The sequence below is a fragment of the Hemicordylus capensis genome, chromosome 1 (genome assembly GCF_027244095.1).
Source record: "Hemicordylus capensis ecotype Gifberg chromosome 1, rHemCap1.1.pri, whole genome shotgun sequence".
In the NCBI taxonomy this organism is placed as follows: domain Eukaryota; kingdom Metazoa; phylum Chordata; class Lepidosauria; order Squamata; family Cordylidae; genus Hemicordylus; species Hemicordylus capensis.
Window position 1 is genome coordinate 263,904,700 of NC_069657.1, and position 20,941 is coordinate 263,925,640.

Below are 20,941 nucleotides of genomic sequence, written 5' to 3' on the forward strand. Positions count from 1 at the left end.
TTAATGACTCATAAAAGGTAGATGTCATTCTGGATGTTAACATGAGGGAATTGCCAGTGATCATTCTTTTCAGTCACCATTTGGAGATTATGTCTCTCTCAATTTGTCGGCTCCAGCATTCACAAGAAGGTGTTTTAAGGAACCCCAAAATAATTCTACGAGGCCTTTCTTTTTTCCTACCTTTTTAAAAAAATGTTGGCACTGTTAAGCAGTCTGGTGGCTCTTGCCTCCATTTTCCCCTCAATGTCTCAGAGACTCTCATTCCTCCCTACTTGTCTGAACCACTGGTTGGTGACACTAGGGTTCTTTTAGGAGTGTGCATGAATGATTTGTTGCTGAACTGGTTCGCCTCAAACCAGGCCAGTTTGGAGATTCGGTCACGGAGGCCTTTACCAAGCTGGTGGCTTGGTTCTGGCTTCCTTCCGCGCTTGGGACCACACTAGAAATGACAAGAAGCCATGCTGGAAGCCACGCTGGCTGGATAAGGAGCTTATTACCCCCTCTCGCCTCGCCTACCCGTCCGCCCCCAAACTTTTTGGAAGGGTCACCTCCCCCCTGTACTTGTAAAGGGAGATCCTCACCAGATTCCCCTTTAACAAGTACACTGGCCGCCTGAACTGACAAACCAGTTTGGTCAAATGGACTGGCCAGTCGGTTCGACCGAACCAGTTCAGAGCAATGTGGTTTGGTTTGAATTTGAACTGAACCATGTTTTTTGGTTCTGTGCACACTCCTAGGTGCTCTTCCAATCCACTCACTAGGAGACAAGTTGAGTGGGGCCCATCTTACCATTCTGCCAGGCACTAGGCCTTGGAAACACTGTGTACTGGAGGGGCAACTGCAATGCAAACTACCATATTTCTCAGTTGCTTGGTCATGGTTAGACTCCATTTCTCCATTCCTTGGTTAGACTCCTCCATTCTCTTGGGAACCTGGTCTAAGACAGACCACTATGATGTGAGCAGCATTATTCTAGGGGACTGGCTATCATCATGCTGTCACAGCAGAAATATCTCCCCATCCTGCTTCTGGCATCCCCATCCTGCTTCCAGCAGACTGGAGTAAGTTGCATTTGGGCCACACAAAAAGGGATACCTTCTAGTAGAGCAGAAACAAATTGAAGCAACTGGTTTTTGGGCTGGGTGGCAGACTCCTACTCTATCTCCCAGTGGCAGGTCCAGCCTGACACTGGATCTCTGAAATTACGGTATGATTTTGTGGCTGGTGTGTTTCAGTTTTACCAGATCAGCCTGTGTTCATTACTCTGAGAGCTGTAGGGTAGTCTTGGGGTGAAGAGAGGGAAACACTGTTCCCTCTAAGGTGTGCGCATGTGCTTGTGCTCACAAGTGTTTGGATGTCCGCTCAGTTCATTTTAGATCCCGCTCAGGTTGAATCAGGAAGGCCCCATTCTGAATGCACATGTGCACATACTGCCAACCAGAACAAAACTAATTCCACACAGAGATGAAAAGAATTAGAGGGACCACTGGAAGGAAATGGTCATATCCTGGCCTATCTAATCTTTGAGTTGCAAAGACATGTATTAAATAACATAATCCTCATGTTAACGGTACTTTGTATTCAGGGGACATTGTATAGGCAACTCTTGCTAGGAACATGGCAGCCTTATGGGAGCAGTCTCTGAAATACAGGAGGACCTCATTACTCACGTATCTGGCATCTGCGGTTTCATGTATCTGCAGTCGGGAAATTGGCACCCAACCTCTGTATAGAAGGGGTTAAATCTGCTGATCGTTGGCCAGAAATGACCTCCAAGATAATTTCTGGCTGCCATTTTGAGCATCAGGGCCACTTTGTGGATCGTTTGCAAAGAGAAAATGCTTTAAAATCATTATTTTTCCATCAAAAAATGGAGTGGAGACTTGGGGGGGGCATTGCTGAAATGATGCAGGGACCCATGGAGCATGATAAGGTGCTTTATTTGGCTTTTTTCCTTGTGTGTTTGCCATTTCCCTGCTCTTCAGTACCTAACTCCCAGATTTCCATTGCCCCAATGCCTTGGAATTTGCTGTTTTGGTGTCCGCAGTACTACCTGAGAACAGAACCCCCGTGAATAGCAAGGTCCTCCTATACTGTAAAGGTGGAAATTTCCCTTAAGGACCTTTTAGAGTTTTTGGAAGTGTCATTAATGGGTGTCTTTTTAAACTTCTCCTTCTCTTTTTGGGGGCCAGGACTATGCTGTACTACTGAGAATAAAGTTCATGTGGAAACTAGGGAGAGGAGGAGTTTCCCACTGCAATTAACTTGACCTTATGCCTGTACACTACCTATTAGCATGTGTACACTTAAACATTTATTCACGTGACAAAGAAAATTATATTCAGTCAGATAGCCGAGTTCAAAATGAGAACCCTTTCAGGACCTTCCCTTGAAATAAACTTTGGCAATATCTGATCCGTAGATACAGAAAACGGCCTCGTGAGTTATGCTCCTTCCAGTTGCTGCATTAGCCAAAGGACACTTGTACTAACCTGAAGAATAAAGTTCCTCATCTGCTGGATTTCAAGACAAGATGTACAGAGAACTCAATGGTTAATTAGTGGAATCTTAAAGAATGGCTGTGTTCCATCTGTTTAAGCCTCAAGTGGCTCAGTCATAGCACAAGTAATTAATTATTACACAGTTTCTCATCCTGGAGTAACTGTAGCAACACCAAGATTATTCAAAAGTATTTCTCCACCACAGTTTCCAATACAGAAGGTTTTCTGTTGGTCTCGCTTCAGCCCTGAGGATATTTATGAAGGTTCTTGTATCTTACAGCAGCCTGCAAGAAGATAGTCTTATTCCTACCCAGTCAGTATCTTCAGGTCTCATTCAGGCAAGGATATTTAAACCTACCTTGTCTGTGAGACAATTACACCATTTTTACTCTAACTAGGAGTTCTTCCTGCCATGCAGAGACTCTAGATAATAGACTCATAACAAAAAGAAGATATAGAGGACAACTGAAACTGGCTGTCTCAGCGGCCCCTTTCAAAGTCCTGCCCTGCAGGAAGAATTGGAGCTAATGGAGAGCTGTGCCTCCAAATCCTATCTCTGCAAGGCAGTCTGAGATATCATGATTAGTGGTATCTAAAGATGCTTAGAAATGTCCAGCCAGGACACACTCCCCTTATTTATATCGGCCAAGGTTACTAGTCTCTTCAAATTGCTGCTCAGCCATGAACTTCCCTGGGTGACTCTGGACAAGTCACTTATCTCTCAGCCTAACCAACCTCACATGGGGGGTTGTGAGTATAAACATAACCATATACACTGCTCTGGACATGGAGGAAGAGTGGTATACAATTGTAAACATGTATGCAGTAGAACCTCACTATCCGCAGATTTGACATCCACGGATTCACCTACCAGCCACCAGATAATGGACACCCGACCTCAGCATATGCAACTGGGGGGCGGGGGGGGAGATGGTTTAAAAGGGGTTAATTCCACATATCTGCAGGTTCTGAAATGATCTTGGAGGTCATTTCCTGGTGCCATTTGAAGAAAAGGAGCCATTCTGCTGCTCTTTTAAAAAGGTGGGGAGCAAATTTCTCCCTGGGGAATTGGAACTGGGAGGGGGGGCATTCTTGAACACCTGGAGACTTGGGGAGCACAGTAGAGCACTTTTTTCCTTTGAGGGGGTGTGGGGAGCTTGTTGATTTTTGCCCTTTTCTAAACACACACACACAGAATTCCCATTGACTTGGTGACTTGGTATCTGCAGCTTTGGAGTCCATGGTAGTGGCAAAGAATGGAATTCCTGCGGATACAGAGGTCCACCTGTATAATAAATAAGATGATTTTTGTTCCAGCCTCTGGGCTCAGTCTGGGAAGTGAGGAGAAGCCCCTCCCCCTGGTATTATCTTCCTGATAAGACACTTCCTATCAATCGAGATACTTCCCAGAACTAAAGACTGCCCCATCTCTGAATCTCGGATAATGGAATCTTACAGTAAATGAAAAATATTATTATTTTTCCTTACTGCAGGTAAAATACTAATGATGTATTGTAGTCTTCTTAGGCAGGTTGTAATACATTTTAACCACAATCTTATGCTTTTCCAAAAATTGTGATAATTTGAACATTTTCTCCTTACACTGTTAACATCTCACTGTGTATGCTTAATATTTTATATTTATTTCAGGGGATAAATGCACATACAGAAGAGTTGATGGTGAATCCATCATTTATTGAAGAGGCCCAGTCTAAAGGCTTAGTTGTCTTCTGCTGGGGTGATGAGGCGAATGACCCTGAAAATCGGAAGAAGCTGAGAGAATATGGAGTTCAGGGTTTGGTATATGACAGGTATTTAAAATATTCTAACTATATGCTCTGGGCACTGAGATGGCTGCTAAGAGTAAAGGTGATTTGGAATAAATGCTCTGGGAACCCTGGTTCATCGAGGGAAATCCAAGGTTCTACAAATATCAGATTGACTTACTAGCTATATCTCAACTCATGCTTCATTCCAAGCTCACACTTCCACCCACCCCACACACCAGACGGCCCCCCAGATAGAATCTGCTTCCCACATATGCACTCTGCCTCCCGCACATACTCTCCCAACACTGCTCCAGGGGCCAACAGCTATGAAATCCAATCCCATCACAAAACTGCATAGTATTATGTGATTTAAAAAATGGGATAATGGTTTCATCCAAGTGAATGAAGTTAGCATATTACCTCAGAATCTTTTAGGTTAATGAATACACAGAATTTATTATTTCCTACTTCAAATGTGTGACTTAATGGTGTTTGACTGCATTTTCCATTCTAATTCTAAAGCTGATCTCTTTCTCCCTGCAAATGTCTGTATAATTTGTATTAAAAGCTCAAATATTACAGCACTTATATTTTTTTGGTGCAAAACCCAAGATGTGTGGAAGTATGATATCTGGATTGTGATCCATTGCATTTATAATGAATGGGTTCTGCGCCTGCTCAGGAACCTCGTGGATAGATTGACTAGCTCCCCGTGATGCCCCACCTGCCCTGCATGTGCTCAGTGCTTCCGTTATTTTCAGCAGTTGGGGCGTCCTTTTACTCAGTTTCTATTTTGACCGCCTAAGTGTCAACACCTCATCCCCTATCACCTCGGTGCGAATAGACTCTTAAGACTTCAGAGTAAAAAATATTATTAATTTTCTTGGTTATTGACTAAAGGACTGCTTAAATGACAATTCTTACGCTTATCGGACTAAACAAGGAGAAAGGAAAATACTGGGGTGCATGCACATCGGCCATTTGTATGGCGACGCTGAAAGGAGGAATGCTGTAGCCCTGCACCTATGCTTTTTGGGAGAGTGCCAGCAGGGGGAAGTGGTGGGGCAGGGATAGGCAGGTAAGAGAGGCACCCTGCCTTCCCCTTAAAGTAAACCCCCCTCCCCGGTTTTGTGTCAGAAGGGAGTTGGTTAAGTTAAGCAGCAGACATCATTTACCGTAGAACTTGAACCTATGCTTTTGGCAAACAACTTTCCCTACTTTACATCTCCAACTCACTTCGTGTACATGTCTGTACTCTGATTTCCTTGGCTATATATTGAGAACTGGATTGCATATTCTCAGAGATATGTTGCTACAATTCAGCTAAGGATTTGTTTGCTTTTTGTGTGTTCAGCTTGACCTAACCTCGAAAGCCCAGGGTTAGTAATCTTTAAAGCAGTAGAAGAGCCACCCCTAACACTGATGTGGGCATCTGTGACAAGCATTTTGTTGGGGCAGTGGAGAACTGTAGTACAAAAGAGCATGGCAGCTGGGCATAACTTGTATGGTGTACAGGTTTAGAAGACTTACTAGATAAATTATCATCCTTCATGGGTGGTGTGTTCTAGGTGCTGGCTGCTCCCCTCAAATCTGCCTTTGAGTGTAGAGTCTGTCTAGAGTGTAGTATTTAGTTGTGTTCTTGTACAATTTGCTCTAGACTGAAGTCAATTGCTCGCTTACAGGGCTAGGGAAGAGAACTTTTTGCCAGGATACATGGCTGTAATGTTCAGGGTTTGTGCACATTTTAAGTGATCCTTACCGGAAGGGAGTATGTTTAGATGTACAAAACTAGCAACTGTTAGTTCTTCGAGCAGGCACAGTTTTGAGCACCTTGCAAACCTTCAGAGAGTCTTAGCTGCCCAAACTGGACTTAAGGCTGGGATGGGTTAACCACACTGCCAGAGGATAGCTAAAGGTAGCAGTCCTCAGTCTGCATTCTCTTCCATCTGTACCATTTTTCCCCTCCTGCCCATATGCTGGGCTGGCTGCCACAACACTTGAGTCCCTATCTTCTTAGTATTCATTTGTTGAATATTAAAAGTTGAAGCCTTTTTAAAAATCCAGCTTAGTTTATAGGGTCTCCTTTCTGTTTCCACTGAGAGTTCAAATATTTTTTTTAAAATCAGATTGCCATTGCCAGCTTTCCTGCTAAGGCCCAGCCACTAAATGCCTATCCAAATAAATAAAGCCAGCTGTGTCTGGAAGATGCTTAGACTTTGCCAGGTGCCTCAGCTGGGGAGGAGTAGGAACTTTACCATATATCCTTGTTGTTCAAACTTGCTGCACAGAGGGCATTGCCAAGAGGCTGCACTTTCTAGATTCATTCTAGGGGGAAAATATGTAGGGAATTAAACACAATGATGATATATGTAAGGAAGGAAGTATTGTCGAAGGTAGAGATGTCCATATAGGGAGTTATTGCTTGAAAACATGACAGTTTAACATGACAGTTTTTCAAGGCTATGCCCCAGTGACTGATACAGAAGAAGAGGAATTTGATGAGTTTTATCCTCAAGTTCAGCCTGAAATTGACAGAACATATAAGCAAGATGTGCTGCTGGTGGTTGGAGACTGGAATGCCACCATTGGAAATGGTAAGGAGGAATACAGAAATGAAGCAGGAGAACATCTTAGTAGTTTCTGCCAATCCAATGAGCTCTTCATTGCTAACACATTCTTCAAAAAACCAAAGTGGCACCTATACACATGGACGCCACCAGCTGGAATACAAAGAAGTCAAATTGATTACACTACTGGTGCAAGGAGGAAGAGCAGCTTAGTTATAACAGCAAAGATGTGGCTAGGGGCCAGTTGTAGAACAGATCACAAACTGCTCATGTGCAAATTCCAAATCAAGCTAAAGCGGAAAAACAAAGGTATCCAGTTTCCACGATATGATCTTGAGAATGTATCCACCATTTTAAGGAAAACATCAGGAACTGCTTTGAAGTTCTGAACCCCATTGATAGGGAACCAGAGGAGCTATGGCATGAAATCAAAGAAGTTATTAAGGATGAATATGAAAAGAGACTGCCAAAGACCAAAAAACAGAAGAAAACAAAATAGATGTCAGAACAGATGGTGGAAATTGCTAAGAAGAGGAGAGAAGCCAAAGTCAAGAAAGATAAAGACCTCAGTAAGGAATTTAATGTGGAATTTCAGAAAGCTGTTAGAAAGGACAAGGAGCCAGTACTACAATGACATCTGTAAAGAACTTGAGGATGAAAATGGACATGGAAAAATGAGGAAAGTTTTCCCCTCAAAAGATCTCTGAACTCAGAAGGAGGTTCCAACCTTGATTCCAAAGGACAGATAGTAACTGATTCAGAGAAGATCAAACAGATATGGAAGGAGTATACTGAAAATCTGTACAGCAGGGACCTCAACATCCAAGATACTCTAGTCTAGAAGATATTCCCTACTTGCAAGAACCTCTGGTACAGGAAGATGAAGTTAGATCAGCACTCCAGTCATTATCAAATCGGAAGGCTACAGGAACTGATGGAATAGCTACAGAAATATGCTGAACATATACTGAGAGAAGCTGGATTGGAAGAAGATGAGCATGGTTTTAAAGTTGGAGGAAGAAACATCAACAACCTGTTCTACCCTGATGACACTACTCTGATAGCTGAGAATGCAGATGAACTGCAAGCTCTATTAATGAAAGTCAAGGAGAATAGTGAAAAATGGGACTATGACTAAATGTAAAGATTTCTAAACCAATGACAACGGGGACAGCAACCAGCCTCAGAATTGATAATGAGGAAATTGAAGTGGTGGATAGCTTTGGCCTTTTAGGATCAACCATCAACAGTAAAGGATCCAGCAGTCAAGAAATGCAACGCAGACTAGCACTTGGTAGGGTAGTAATGAAGGCCTTGGAAAGGATATTTAGATGCCATGCATGATGTGTAACCTACAGAGATTAGAATTGTTCAGACAATGGTTTTCCCATGATACTCTATGGATGTGAAAGCTGGACTTTGAAGAAGCAGGATAGAAAAAGTATTGATGCTTTTGAACTTTGGTGCTGGAGGACTTTTGAGGATACCATGGACAGCAAGGCATAGGACCTTGCAGGGACCATTTGAGCATGTGTGGTGGCCATTTTAAATAATAATAATAAGGCTGCTGAAAACAAAAATGGCCACCGCACATGCTCAAATGGCCTCTGCAAGACCCAAGTCTAGATTTTTCCCTGATCTAGAGAGTCAGAAGAATGCAAAGTTGTTGGCAAGGGACCCGAGCATTTAAAAAACAGATATAAATGGCACAAAAGTAAGTGGACAAAACATCCCTTAAAAAGACAATGTTGGTTTAATACCTTGTAAGCTGGCAAAACTGAAGGGTGTGGGGGAGAGGCAAGGAATAAAATAGAAATATTTACTCGCATGCTGTTTAATTTTCTATACAGAGCTCTATCTTTATCTGAATATTTGTCAAGCAATGTGATTATAAGGTTTGTGGGATTTCAAGTGCCTGCCTTTAACTTGTGTGGTGCTTTAAAAACAACAACTGAAAATCACACTGTTTTGCTGTTCTGTGGCTAGTTGCAACTCCCACCTCCTTCCTGATCAGGCTGCTGGATCCAAGCCTAGTAAGCTGCTGGATAATTTCAGATTGTTTGGGGCCCCTAGGATTTCCCATTGCAACCATCTCCCTTCAAGGCAAAAGCTGTTTGGACAGAAAAAACCCATCCCTGAATTTCTTGGAGGCAGCAACCTGTAGTGAGGTGTGCTGAGGTGGCAGAGCATTTGATAGAGAGCTTTCACTGCTTAGCTCTATGAAGGCATGCCCAGTGCATGGATGTGTTGCATTTCCTTGGGAAGGCGACTGTGTTGTATGTGTACATGCATGTGTGTGTTGCTTACAACCTGTTTCTCCTGGAAATATCTGAATTTGTATTTTTGAGCTGATATTACGGTAAAGTTATCTGAAAGATGGGTGTCAGATGTTTGGACAGGGGTGCAATTTCAGTGCTTGCCCTAGGTGCTATTTTCCCTAGATATGCCTCTCTACACTGTTCCCTCTAAGGCGTGCACACGTGGCGTGCTCACAAGTTTTCTGATGTCCACTCAGTTAATTTTAGATCTCGCTCAGTTTGAATCAGGAAGGCCCCACTCTGATGCATGTGTACACACAGTGTCTTTATACTGCTGCCCAGAACAAAACTCATTCTGCACAGAGATGAAAAAAATTAGAGGGACCACTGCTCTGTTGATCCTTGGGCTTAGGCAGATCCAGAAGAAAACGGATAAGGAAAACTTTAACATCTATCCAAGCAATGCTGGAACGTGAGAACAGGCTAGAAGAACAAACCAGCTATGGGTCAGCTTGGGGAAGCCTGGCTTGGGGGAAACTCAGGACTGTCTGAAAACAGCCATGCAGCAAGTCTCTTTTGGTGTGTCGGGGAACCTTCTGCAGATTCCTATAGGGATAGGATGCCCTGGCCTCAAGTGCGGTTGCAGTTTATTGAAATGCTGGCAAGCATGTGTATGGCGACTAACCCTTCAGAAAAAGAGAACCGCAAGTGTGCTTGTCAGACACAAGGGGGTGAATGTCAGCAAGATGCCAGTCTTTCTCCCTGCTATAAGTGTGAGCACTGCTTATGCTTTTATAATGTCTGAAGAGGACTTTGGTTGCTTAAGCATATAAGAAAATTAATGTTACTTCAGATCAGGGCTGATGTTTGACTCTTTGCATTTATTTAAGGTGAAGCTGACAAAGTCTTAGCGTTAATCTTTCAAATAATGTAGTTGGAGCAAATCTACAATATGTATATATGGTTTCAGATGTTTTGCTGTAGGATGCCCTTGCATTAATTACTTTCCTTTGAATGTTTGTCTTAGGATTTATGACTCCATGCCCGAACAGCCAAATATTTTCCAGACAGAGCAGCTAGAACGGCTGAAGAAAGAGGTACCAGAGCTGAAAAGCTGCGTTTGTCCCACTCTTAGCCACTTTAGTAGTCATGCTTTGTGTAAATGTAGTAGCAGACCAAGATTGGTAGATAGTACAGAAAGTCTCTAGCAGACTCCACAACAGAAGAGAATTTTACTTGATGTGTACATCCAATTCCCTCAGCTGAACAATGCTAGCAATCCCTCGCTGTTCTTACCTCCAAATGAAGCAATAATACATGGCCCACTGTTGTGTGTATTAAAAAAAAAGTCCATTGCTAGATTGTCAAAGCCTGCTAAAGTGCTTGGTCAGTTGTAATTATTCTGTATAATTCTTGTATATTCTGAACTGACCAGTTTAAGATTAAATCTCTGTACTGTAACATATGCACCTGGTTTCTGCACAATCTGAAGTGCTATAGTTGCACACAAGTTGCTATGATCTAAATTGCCAAATATCATAGTATGATTTGACTCCATTGCTAGTCGCTGGATGAGTGGAGAGATTGTACTATATAAAATTATATTTCACCTCCAATGCATGCATTTGCACTGACGAATGCATCCATACAAACGTGTATGCCATCACATTGCACAAGTACAATTATCTATTTTTATTGTTGCTTTCTGACTGTTCTTTTGTTTTGTCAGATAGAATGAGAAATATGGTGTAGTCTCTGTCTAGCAACCTACAGGTGACTAGTCCCCCTTCTCCACTTTTGTGTATTATATTGTGCTGAAGTTCAGAATGTTGCAAATCAATATAAGCCAAATTGCCAGTATCTAACTGCAGGTTTAAAAAAAAAAAGGTATCATTGTACTTAAATATGAAAGGCACAGATGCACAATTCAAAATTCAGTAAGCACTAAGCATGAAGCTGTAAATGTTGGTAGCAGTCCTTGTGCCCTTGTGGTGCTAGTATGGTGCAAGGGTACTAAAGGCTGAACAAAAATGCTTAATCTTTGCTGCTGAAACGCCTCAGGCCTTCATGTAAATAGTTAAATAAGACCTTTACCATCTTGTTCTTTTTATTTCTGGCCACTAGGAAGGAAGGAAGCGTGTGCATGTGTGTGTGTGTGTTTAAAAAAAGAATATAAAATTGATTTTCAAATTGTGAGACTTTCGAACTTTAATCTTTAGCTAATGTACACTGTGTATAACTTATTCAGAAATTATGGTATAGAATATCTTGTCACATATGTATGTTTGTATTGTCAAATACATACCTCTCTCCAGTAGCAGGTAATTGAAACCCAGTTCCTGCAACTTCTTACAGAAGTGTTAAATGCATAATAAAAATGATAAATATTTATTTTTTCCTCTGGCAAATCAATAATTGAAGCAACTTGTATGATATGAATCTTGTCACTGCTGTACAATAAATCCAAGTATGTACCTGGTGTTTGGTCTGCGTTACTGCGTTCATGAAAGGCATACAAAATTGCTGTTAAGAGCAAACCACTTCCCTCATAATCTTTAGGTCTCTGGCAACAGTATTTTTTTAAAATGCATTTTATATCTAAACTCAATCTGCATCTGAACTTGTGTGTTGATGATATCTGTGCCAAAAATTGTGAGCTTATACTTCTTGAGCATCCACTAGATTTAAATGGTGTCAGACTTGAAAATGGTCTAGTTTTTCTATCCTGTTTTATTTTTGTGAAGGAACCTGTTCTTAAACAAGAATCCTCTAGTTGTTGCCACTTTTCATTCAAGTCTCTGCGCTTACACACTGCTCTGTAAGAATGCTTACAAGATTTGGATTTGTAAGAACCCAAAGGCTCTGGGTGGTACACAACAAGTTTAAAAAGATATAAAAAAATCACCAACTAAATAACACACTACTTAAAACAATATAAAAATAAATTTACAACAATTCAAAACCAATTAAAACACCCAAAAACAACTTTAAAACCTTGGAAGGCCAGGCCAAACAAATAAGTTTTCAGGGTTCTCTGAAAGGCAAACTGCGAGCCCAAACTGCAGATATCTGCCAGAAGTGCATTCCATAGGCCAGGAGCAGCTACAGAGAAGGCCCAGTTGCGAGTCGCCACCAGACGTACTGGTGGTAACTGGAGACACACCCCTCCAGATGACTTTAACGTGCAATGGGGATCATACAGAAGAAGGTGCTCTCTAAAGCCCTGAACAGCAACCTTAAAGGTAATAACCAGCACTTTGTTTTTCGCCTGGAAACGAATCGGCAGCCAGTGCAACTGTTTTAAAACAGGCATAATATGGCATCTCTGTGAAGATAGAGGCACTTAGTACCTTATGCATGTAGCAAATTGCTGAGTGACTGGCTGGCTCCCACATAGTCAGTAGTATCAACTGGCATGTACAGAACACTTCATTGTATTCAAACGACTTTGCAAACATTATCTTCATGCACTCCTTGCAACAACCCTGCAAGTAATAATCTTAAAAGCTGCAAGTATCTTGATGATGCAGTGTAGAAGTCAGCATGGATTTGTTAATCAATCCTGTCAGACTAATTGTCTATCTTCTGAGGTGTTAGCTATCCCTCCCCAGTTTTCTCATCTGCAAATCTGATGAATATTCCCTCGACCCCTTCATCAAAGTTGTTGATATTGATCAAAATCAACATTTGTCAGTTTTTGTCAAAATCAACATTTGGAGTGGAGGGAATCCTGTTCAAACAATACAAAACAATTCAGACAGGAACTTAAAAATGGGTTGTTCCCATATTTTGCACTGGATTTCCCATATATGCACTGGATTTGTGGGTAGCAAGGAGGAGACTGCTTATATGGCCTTGTTCCAGGGAAGCAGAATGTTAGAACAGACATAACACGTTTGTTCTTCTCCTCACCCACCTTTGCAACGCAAGTAGGACACACTTGTTCTCCTGCATTACATCAATGTATGAAACTGGTTGTGGTAAAACTGAAATTGCAGGAGATTAACTGCCTTGGAAACCACTCATTAATTAATCTTAAACTCTGAAGTATGCACACGCACGCCTGCCAAGTAAAAGGCCGATTCCAGCTTGTGATAATATTTTTAGTAGCAGGTGCTAATCGGACCAGAATGTCCCATAACTTACCCTAGGCTATTCTATCTGTAAACCAATCTAAATACATTTTTCATATCTTAAGCAAAGGTATTTTTCTTCCATGTTGTTTGTTCAGCTTAAAAGGTCACTCCTCAGTATGCTGGCAAAAATGTCAATTTGTCCCCAGTGTTTTGAAAGTGAAACTCCTTTTGAAAAGAGATTAAGGATCTACCTGAGAGCTCCGATAAGCCAAATGTCAAACAATTGCTCTTTAAATAAACTGATCTCGGGTATTTAACCTTTTAACATGCAGTTTTGTTAGTAGTTATGGTAAGAGGTTTGTGCGTGGGAACTCCCAGAACAGCTTCTAAGAGTGGTGTGTAGATGGACAGGAAGGGCTCCAGGAATCTCTGGGTCTGGAAAAAGTTTCCAGAGCAAGGGATGAGAGTAGAGATGAAATTCTGAAGCTTGGGGAGAGCAGAAAATGAGCAATGTTTGTTTTGCCTGGAACAGAGTTTCATGTGATCTAGTGAAATAAGTGCTGGGTATACACATCCACGTCCTAATGCTCCTTTTGTAACCACACTGAGTCTGTGCTCAGCCTTTTAATTCTTTATCTATAATGTAATATACAGTAGATCTAAACTAATATTTGTGTGTTTGAAATTGCCCTAATGTCCTGGCAAAACACCTCAAAGGGGGCTCAGCCTGGGAATGCATTTTAAACATGCTTAGGTTTGGGTATATTAGTTTCAGCTGAAGCTTTGGCTGGTAAACTCAGTATGGGAAATTCCTGTCCTCACCCCCTGCCACTGCCTTGATGGGTTTGCTATCTTCTTAGCTTTTCTTTCAAAACGCCCTTTCCTTATCCACTCATTTTCTGCCAATAGCATACCAACATTCAGATTCCTAAGGCTTTTCTCCCAAATTTTACTAGAGAGCTTTTTTCTCAGAAGTAGTTTTGACCTTTATTCTGATACCTGCTTCTGAGAGGTCAGAATAAATGTTCACATATAATTATGTCACAGAAGCCAGCCCATAGGAAAGTTGGAATGGGCCCTGGGACAAGAAGTGAGAATGGGGCCCTGCCGCCTTCTCCACCCTCCCTGTGTCTTTGCTGCAGAAGAACAGTAAGGACATAATGGCAGGGTGGGATGCAGCAAACGCTTTCTCTGGCTTCTGTGCAAATAACACATTCATGCTTGTAGACACTTTCACACACTTACTTGCCATTCACTTGCTCCAAACAGAAAGTAGTTCTGCTGCCATTTTAAAAGGAATGCTCTTTTATGTACAGTTCACATCCCTACCAAAGGCTAACACAACCATATAGCAAAACTGCATCAAAGGCAAGCTGCGTATTATTATGGTGAATGATCATGCAAAGGTTGTGCATGACTAAAGTGGTTTTGCTGATCTGTTTGCTTAGCCCTGCTGAGAAAGAGGCACACTGTCAAGTGCTGGCCCTCATATTGAGTGAGGGGTGAGTAACTTCTCTTTAGGTTTTGAGGCTAGGAAATAACCGGTATGTTGTTTTTCTATATAAACCACTTTGAGAATTTGGGGGGGGGGGTTGAAATGTGGTATTAACAGTAATAAATACAAGGAACACTAGCGTAACACCCTGGTCAGAAGAAAAATGCACAAAAAGATGGAGTAACCACTACTTTCCAAGAGAGCTTGGGAAACCCCTGTAGCCACCACTTCAAAGGTGGTGAATAAAAGTGTTGCCCAGGCTTGCTAACTCAAGGATCTGAGAAGGTTCCAAAGGAATATAACTTGCTTCAATAGCTTTGGGACCAGCTTGTGTGTGATAATTGTGCTTCTAGAACAAAGGACTGCTTACAAGGTTTTCATACACAACCTAGTGGCCAGAGTTCAGTACAACATCATTAAAAGAGGAAGTGTGCCAAGTTATCATATGATGAGCTCCCACAATTTTGGAAGTAACCATGGTGCATTTTCCACACTCCTTTTCTTGCAGCTGTATAAAAAGCTAAAAAGCAGTGGAAATCAAGTCTGTTTTGCCAATAAACGCATCTGTTACTTTCATAACTGAATCCTCTTTTAACAGCAGTGTTGAATATGGAATGATTAGAGATTATGAGTGAAGCTAGCAGTGTCCAGAAAGCTCTATTTGCAAGTGTCTCTGGCACAAGTTGTAACGATCATAGGGCGGGGGGGGGGGGGAGATACAAATAGGGATGTGCACGGAACTGGTTCCATGCACACCTGGGAGGCTGGTGGGGGTGACTTTAAGGCATGAGAAGGGTGCTCTTATCTCCTTCACCACATTTCTTCCTCCAGCGCTGCATTCAAAAATGCTGGCACAGGGCAGCTGTATCTCTTCTTGTCACTCTGGTCAGTGTAAAACTAGAAGTGGCAGATGCGTGAGCACCTGCCATGCACGTGTATGTGGGGCGGGCACACAGTCAGTCAGTCGCACGCACGCACGCACGCACCTGCCACTTCCAGTTTTATGCTGACCAGGGCAGCAAGAGGCTATACAGCCGCCCTGCGCCAGCATTTTTTAAAGCAGCGCCAGAGGGGGAAATGCAGTGGGGATCGGGGGTATCCTGTGTGCAAACCAGTTTGACCGTGGGGGTTCAGAACCTGTTGGGCATTCCTTGAATGGAACGCTGAACAGGTTAGTGCACATCCCTAGATACAAAATCCCTCCTCTAGCTGTGAGGAGTCCCAGGTAGGCTACCGCCATCCACTTTTATAGGTGAGCAGATTCACCCTTCCAAGAGAATATTCTGGGAAAGTAAAGTGGAAAACCCCTCTCTACAAGAAAGGCTTGAGCAGTCTTAGGCCTTCAAGAGTGTGTGACTAGGGCAGGACCCAATAAGGAGTGACACTCTAGAATAGCAAGAAGGATTCATTAATAAATAGATAAGGAAACTATGGAGGCATCAACAATTGCTAATTCCATTCAAGAAAAACCCTTCCCTAGGAATTACAAGAACCATGCAGTTAGATCCAAGCACTTACACAACAATAAATTCCCCCACACATCTAGCTAAACTGGTCCCTAGCCTTCCTATTTACTTGCAGGTAAGGAGCTTCCAGTTGATTCCCAGTGCAAGGCTGTTAGTCTCCCTTTGCTTACTGTAGATGCTGATCAGACCTCGCTCAGAGACCTCCAGGGAAGAACTGAACTCTAACACATACCTCCCTTGTTCCTCTATGGTCCAGTAAACCCTGCCCCTCACTCTGGATTGAGTCACAGGGATTTTATTCTCCTGGGATTTCTTCCTTTTTTGGAGGAGTCCACCCTTCAAGCAATTACTCTAATTGAGGCCTAGTCCTTCTTCAATATTCCTTCTGACTATCACTACACAAGTAGTTATCTGTTTTGGTATGTTCTGAATATTGCTAATGTTTAAGGTACTTTTAATGGGTGACAGCAACTGCAGTTCTTTGGGCTGCCGAAATAAGTTATGTTGGGCACTTTCCTGTGCTTTTATTTTATTTTATTTTATTTTATTTATTTTTGGAGAAGGGGATGAAGAAACAAGGGTGTACTACTATTCACATATTTTTGAGCTGAAAGAACTATTGCCCCACCTTGCAAAACAGTGACAAGTCTATGAAAAGGGTAAGGCGTGTGTGTGTTGATCCACATGCTCCAATGCCTTCACATGGAGATGGAAAATAGCCTTGCTGCAGAAGGTATTGTCGCTTTTCTAAAAAGCAGCAGCGACAGAGAGCACACAGCCTTTAAAGCCTTCCCGCACCTTTAAATAAAAAGCTGCACTGCTGCCAAAGGAGAGGACAACCTTCTTGGTGTTCACTGCCATTTTTCTTTTCAGTGGATTGCATGAGTATGACCCTGCACTTTGGTGGTATTGCTCAGAATTTATTTTTTTAAGCACTACGTTCTCAAAATGGTGATGGGTTAATTATAATACAGGTTATTAGTGTGGCTATAGGCACTGCCTGTCAGACACATCTGACAATATCCTGTAGCATTCTCACAACTGACTCACTAGCTGGAGGTTGCAGGGAGCCTCAATATGGTGGTTTAAGTGCTGGAAAAATATTATTTCCTTGTAGCAGAAGTGTTACTTCCAGGAAAGCTATCTAGCCCTCTGCAATAAATCAGCTGGAAATAAGCAGTCTATTATGCTATAAACTGATAAATGCCCTAAAGAAGCTCATGGAAATCGCTTTTGTGGTGGCAAATCCTGGAGAATAAGGGTATGTTATTCTAAGAATAAGGATACTGAGATTTCCCATTCCACATACTGTACAACCTTTTCATCCACACCTGGCATCCTTTCCCTTCAGAGTCACCATCAGTTAGTTTCACTCTGAACATACCTTTTATTTCTTTCAAAGCATCTGAGGAAGTTCTAGAATGTTAGCTTCTCCTTCGCCATCCCAATGTCTTGGTCTCTAAAACCTGTTGCAACTGAGGTGAGTGGGTGTTGTCTGCCTTCAGTCTAGAGTCCAATCCACCCCTCAGTCTGAAGAGACTAGGTTACACTTCCCCAACCTCCACTCTGCATTCAGTCTCCTGCCATCTTTGTGACCTCCTGGCCAAAACCAGCTCAAAGCACTTTGACAGCATTGTGACATAAGAAACATCCTGCCCAATCCTTGCCATTTTAATCAAAGGCTGTGTGTACAGGCAGCTTTTCAGTAACCTGAAGGCAGGATTTGTTTATTTTGTGTTATTTGTGGAACTTATCAGCTTAAGCACTCAGAGCAGCACACAGTTCCATACATTAAATGTAAATCACAACAAATCAGGAAAGCAGAGCAGTAAATAAAAAATTCAACATTTTAAATAAATCAAAGTCTCAAGATTCTCTGGACAACTCACTTGCAATTTATCAGTGTTTGTTTCCCCTTTTTTTCTTTCTAAGACCTATGGAGATGTTGCTGAAAATGGGAATAGTTCAATAATAAGCAAGAGTTTTAAGGGACATGAACATCCAATCATGTGAATCCCCACCTGGAATCTGAAGTGGAAAAGGCAAGGTTCATGACCTCAGTAAGAACAAGATATGAGTGAGCAGCCATACAGATGTCACAGGGACGGAGCTACAATTAAGCAAACATATGCAATAAACACAGGCTGCCAGTAGGGGCCCCTGCACCCAAATGTCCTACTTAAATTATTATTTACCCATAAGAATAAATGGGAAACTAAAAAAATACTAATTAATCATGAATGGTTGGGCAGAAACCTCTGAAACTTCACTTGGTGTTCATACATGATTATAGCATTAAATTTGTGGATGCTCAAAGAGCTCAGTCAATCCATTGATTTTTAATCAATTTTTAATTTATTTGAAAAGTTGTAAAATTTCATTCAAAATCAGTGGGTGGATTGATCTCCTTGAACATCTTCACATTTAATGCTACCATCATGTGCTATCCCCATATGAATTTTGAGAACTTTCTGGCCAGCCATTCTGGAATTATGAAATGGCTGCAAAAATGGAGGCGCTACTTTTATATGAAGGAAAGAGTCAGTTTCCTCTAAATGAGGTTTGAATGATGGACAGAGAGAGTGGCGAGTTTAATTCCAGAACTTTTTGTAACCTTCTGCCATAAAATGAAGCAGACATGACACTTTTGAACAGTTTTAGAAATGATTTTTAAAATTCATTAAAGATCAACAAGTGACATCTGGTTAAGATGGTGAAGTAATCAGTCACAATACAGCATGCTCCAGAGCCTCCTGCCTGATTTTCTTATTCTGAACTGCTTAATCTCTTCATAAAAGCAGAGACTTGCTCATTAAACAGGTGATTATTTTTCCTTTTCTATTGGTGGAGTTCTGCTGGTGAATGTCATAGTGGCTTCTAAGAGAGGGAGGAAGAAAGTTCAGCATCCTCTCCTCCAGAAAAGTTTTCAGAGGAAGGAGATGAAATGACATTTCTTACAACTATGTTTGCTGACTTAAAATCTGACCTAAAAAAAAAAAATCACAACTTTGATTATTTCACTTCAAGCTTGTGTTAATATTGCCAGATTGGGGGTGTTGGAAGGTAAAATCTCTCAATTAGAAGATAAACGTTCCTCTGTTGATTCCACTTTGAGCACATTACAGATGGTCAATATGAATCTGCAACCCAGGATGTGCACCTGGGAATTAGAATCTCACCATTTCTGCATATTTTGGGGATCCAAGAACATCTGGGAAATACTGACTCTTTTAACTTCATTAAAGAGTTCCTTTGCAAAATATTTTCCTTGTTGGAGGAGTACATGGAAATTGAAAGAGCTTATTGTATATCTACTCCTCCCTCACATGTCACTGACAAGCCTTATCCATTTATCGTAAAGTTTTTAAAATCGATGGTTAAATAAGATCTTTTGAGGCATGCTCGAGAGGAAAGGAGTTCATGTGGGATAACTTTCAAATCATGTTATTTCCTAGATTTTCTTAAAGAGGTGGCTGATAAATGTTCCTTTCAAAAGGCACATCAGATGGCTAGAGAGAGAAATCTAAATATCATATTTGCTTTCCAACAGTTATGCATTTATTATGAGAATAAATCAAGATCTTTCAATGATTCATGATTAATGTTTAAGTGATTTAATACTTAAATGATTTTAATTGTAAACCGGCCAAAGACTGATGTCTGGGGTGGTATAGAAATATGTTAAATAAATAAATAAATTCTCTAAGTGCTGAAAAGTTTATTTCTATAGTGAATCTTGCAGGAGTAGAATAATTGTTTAGACTATCCTTTCCTATTTACATTCGAACATCTGCCAGTGGACTCTTCAGCTGTAATTGGTAACTCTGGGTAACATGCTTCAAGGTTCCTGTAGTGATGTCACGTGCAAAGAGGGCGTGGCCTTGAGCTCCCAAGAGCCCTAGCAAGCTCTCCCCCCATCATTTCAGGCAGTGCTTTCTGCCTGACAACAGCTATTTTTCTTTCTCTCCCTCGCTGGAGGAGAGAAAGGGAAAGAAAAAGCTGTCAGGCAGCAAACGCTACCTGAAAAGAACAGGGAAGAGCTCGCTTGGGGCTCTCCGGAGCCCAGCGTGGTGAGGGGAGTTCTCTCTCCGGGCTCTTCTGGAGTGAGTCACACAGGCTCCTTCAGAGTTTGCTACCAGTCACTGCTAATACGCTTGTGAACACAAGACCAGTTCTTCTTGAGACAGTAAACCTGTGTTTAGATTGTATTGTCTCAGACCTGCTGCACAGATGGGGCTTTGCATGACTGAAATGCTCCTCCATACAAAAATATATTTAAAAAAAAAAAATCTTTCACACAGAGGGTTCTCACAGGAACATAGGAAGCTGACTATCTAGCTCAGTGTTGTCTACACAGTCTGGCAGCAGCTTCTCCAAGGTTGCAGACTATCTTTGAGATGCCAGCGAGGGAACTTGGAACTTTCTGCATGCAAGCAGACAGATGCTCTTCCCAGAGCAGCTCCATCCCCCAAGGGAGATATTTTACAGTGCTCACACATATAATCCCCCATTCATATGCAACCAGAGTAGACCCTGCTTAGCAAAGGGACAAGTTATGCTTGCTACCAAAAGACTAGCTGTCCCCTTTCGGAAATTTCTTACAGTGCTCACATGTGGTCTCCCATTCAAATGCAAACCAGGGCAGACCCTACTTAGCAAAGGAGACAATTCATACTTGCTACCACAAGACTGGTCACCTTAAGTGGGGCTGAAGGGAAATGCTTGACTAACAAGCAGTAGGTTGCTAGTTTGAATCCCCACTAGTATGTTTCCCAGACTATGTGAAACACCTATATGGGGCAGCAGAGA

General features: G+C 41.8%; 1 protein-coding gene across 7 annotated transcripts in view; it reads left to right on the forward strand.

The window, feature by feature from the left end:
* Window positions 1-11,574, forward strand: part of GPCPD1 (glycerophosphocholine phosphodiesterase 1) — an 87,991-nt gene extending 76,417 nt beyond the window's left edge. For 6 of the 7 annotated variants that reach the window (XM_053284814.1, XM_053284813.1, XM_053284817.1 and 3 more), the window contains 3 exons: window positions 4,152-4,312; window positions 8,688-8,732; window positions 10,123-11,574. In XM_053284814.1, the coding sequence (XP_053140789.1) occupies window positions 4,152-4,312; window positions 8,688-8,732; window positions 10,123-10,303 (387 nt within the window). In that variant the 3' untranslated portion in view covers window positions 10,304-11,574. The remainder of the gene's footprint in view (window positions 1-4,151; window positions 4,313-8,687; window positions 8,733-10,122) is intronic. The other variant, XM_053284818.1, reaches the window with a different exon arrangement.
* Window positions 11,575-20,941: the final 9,367 nt, after the last annotated feature.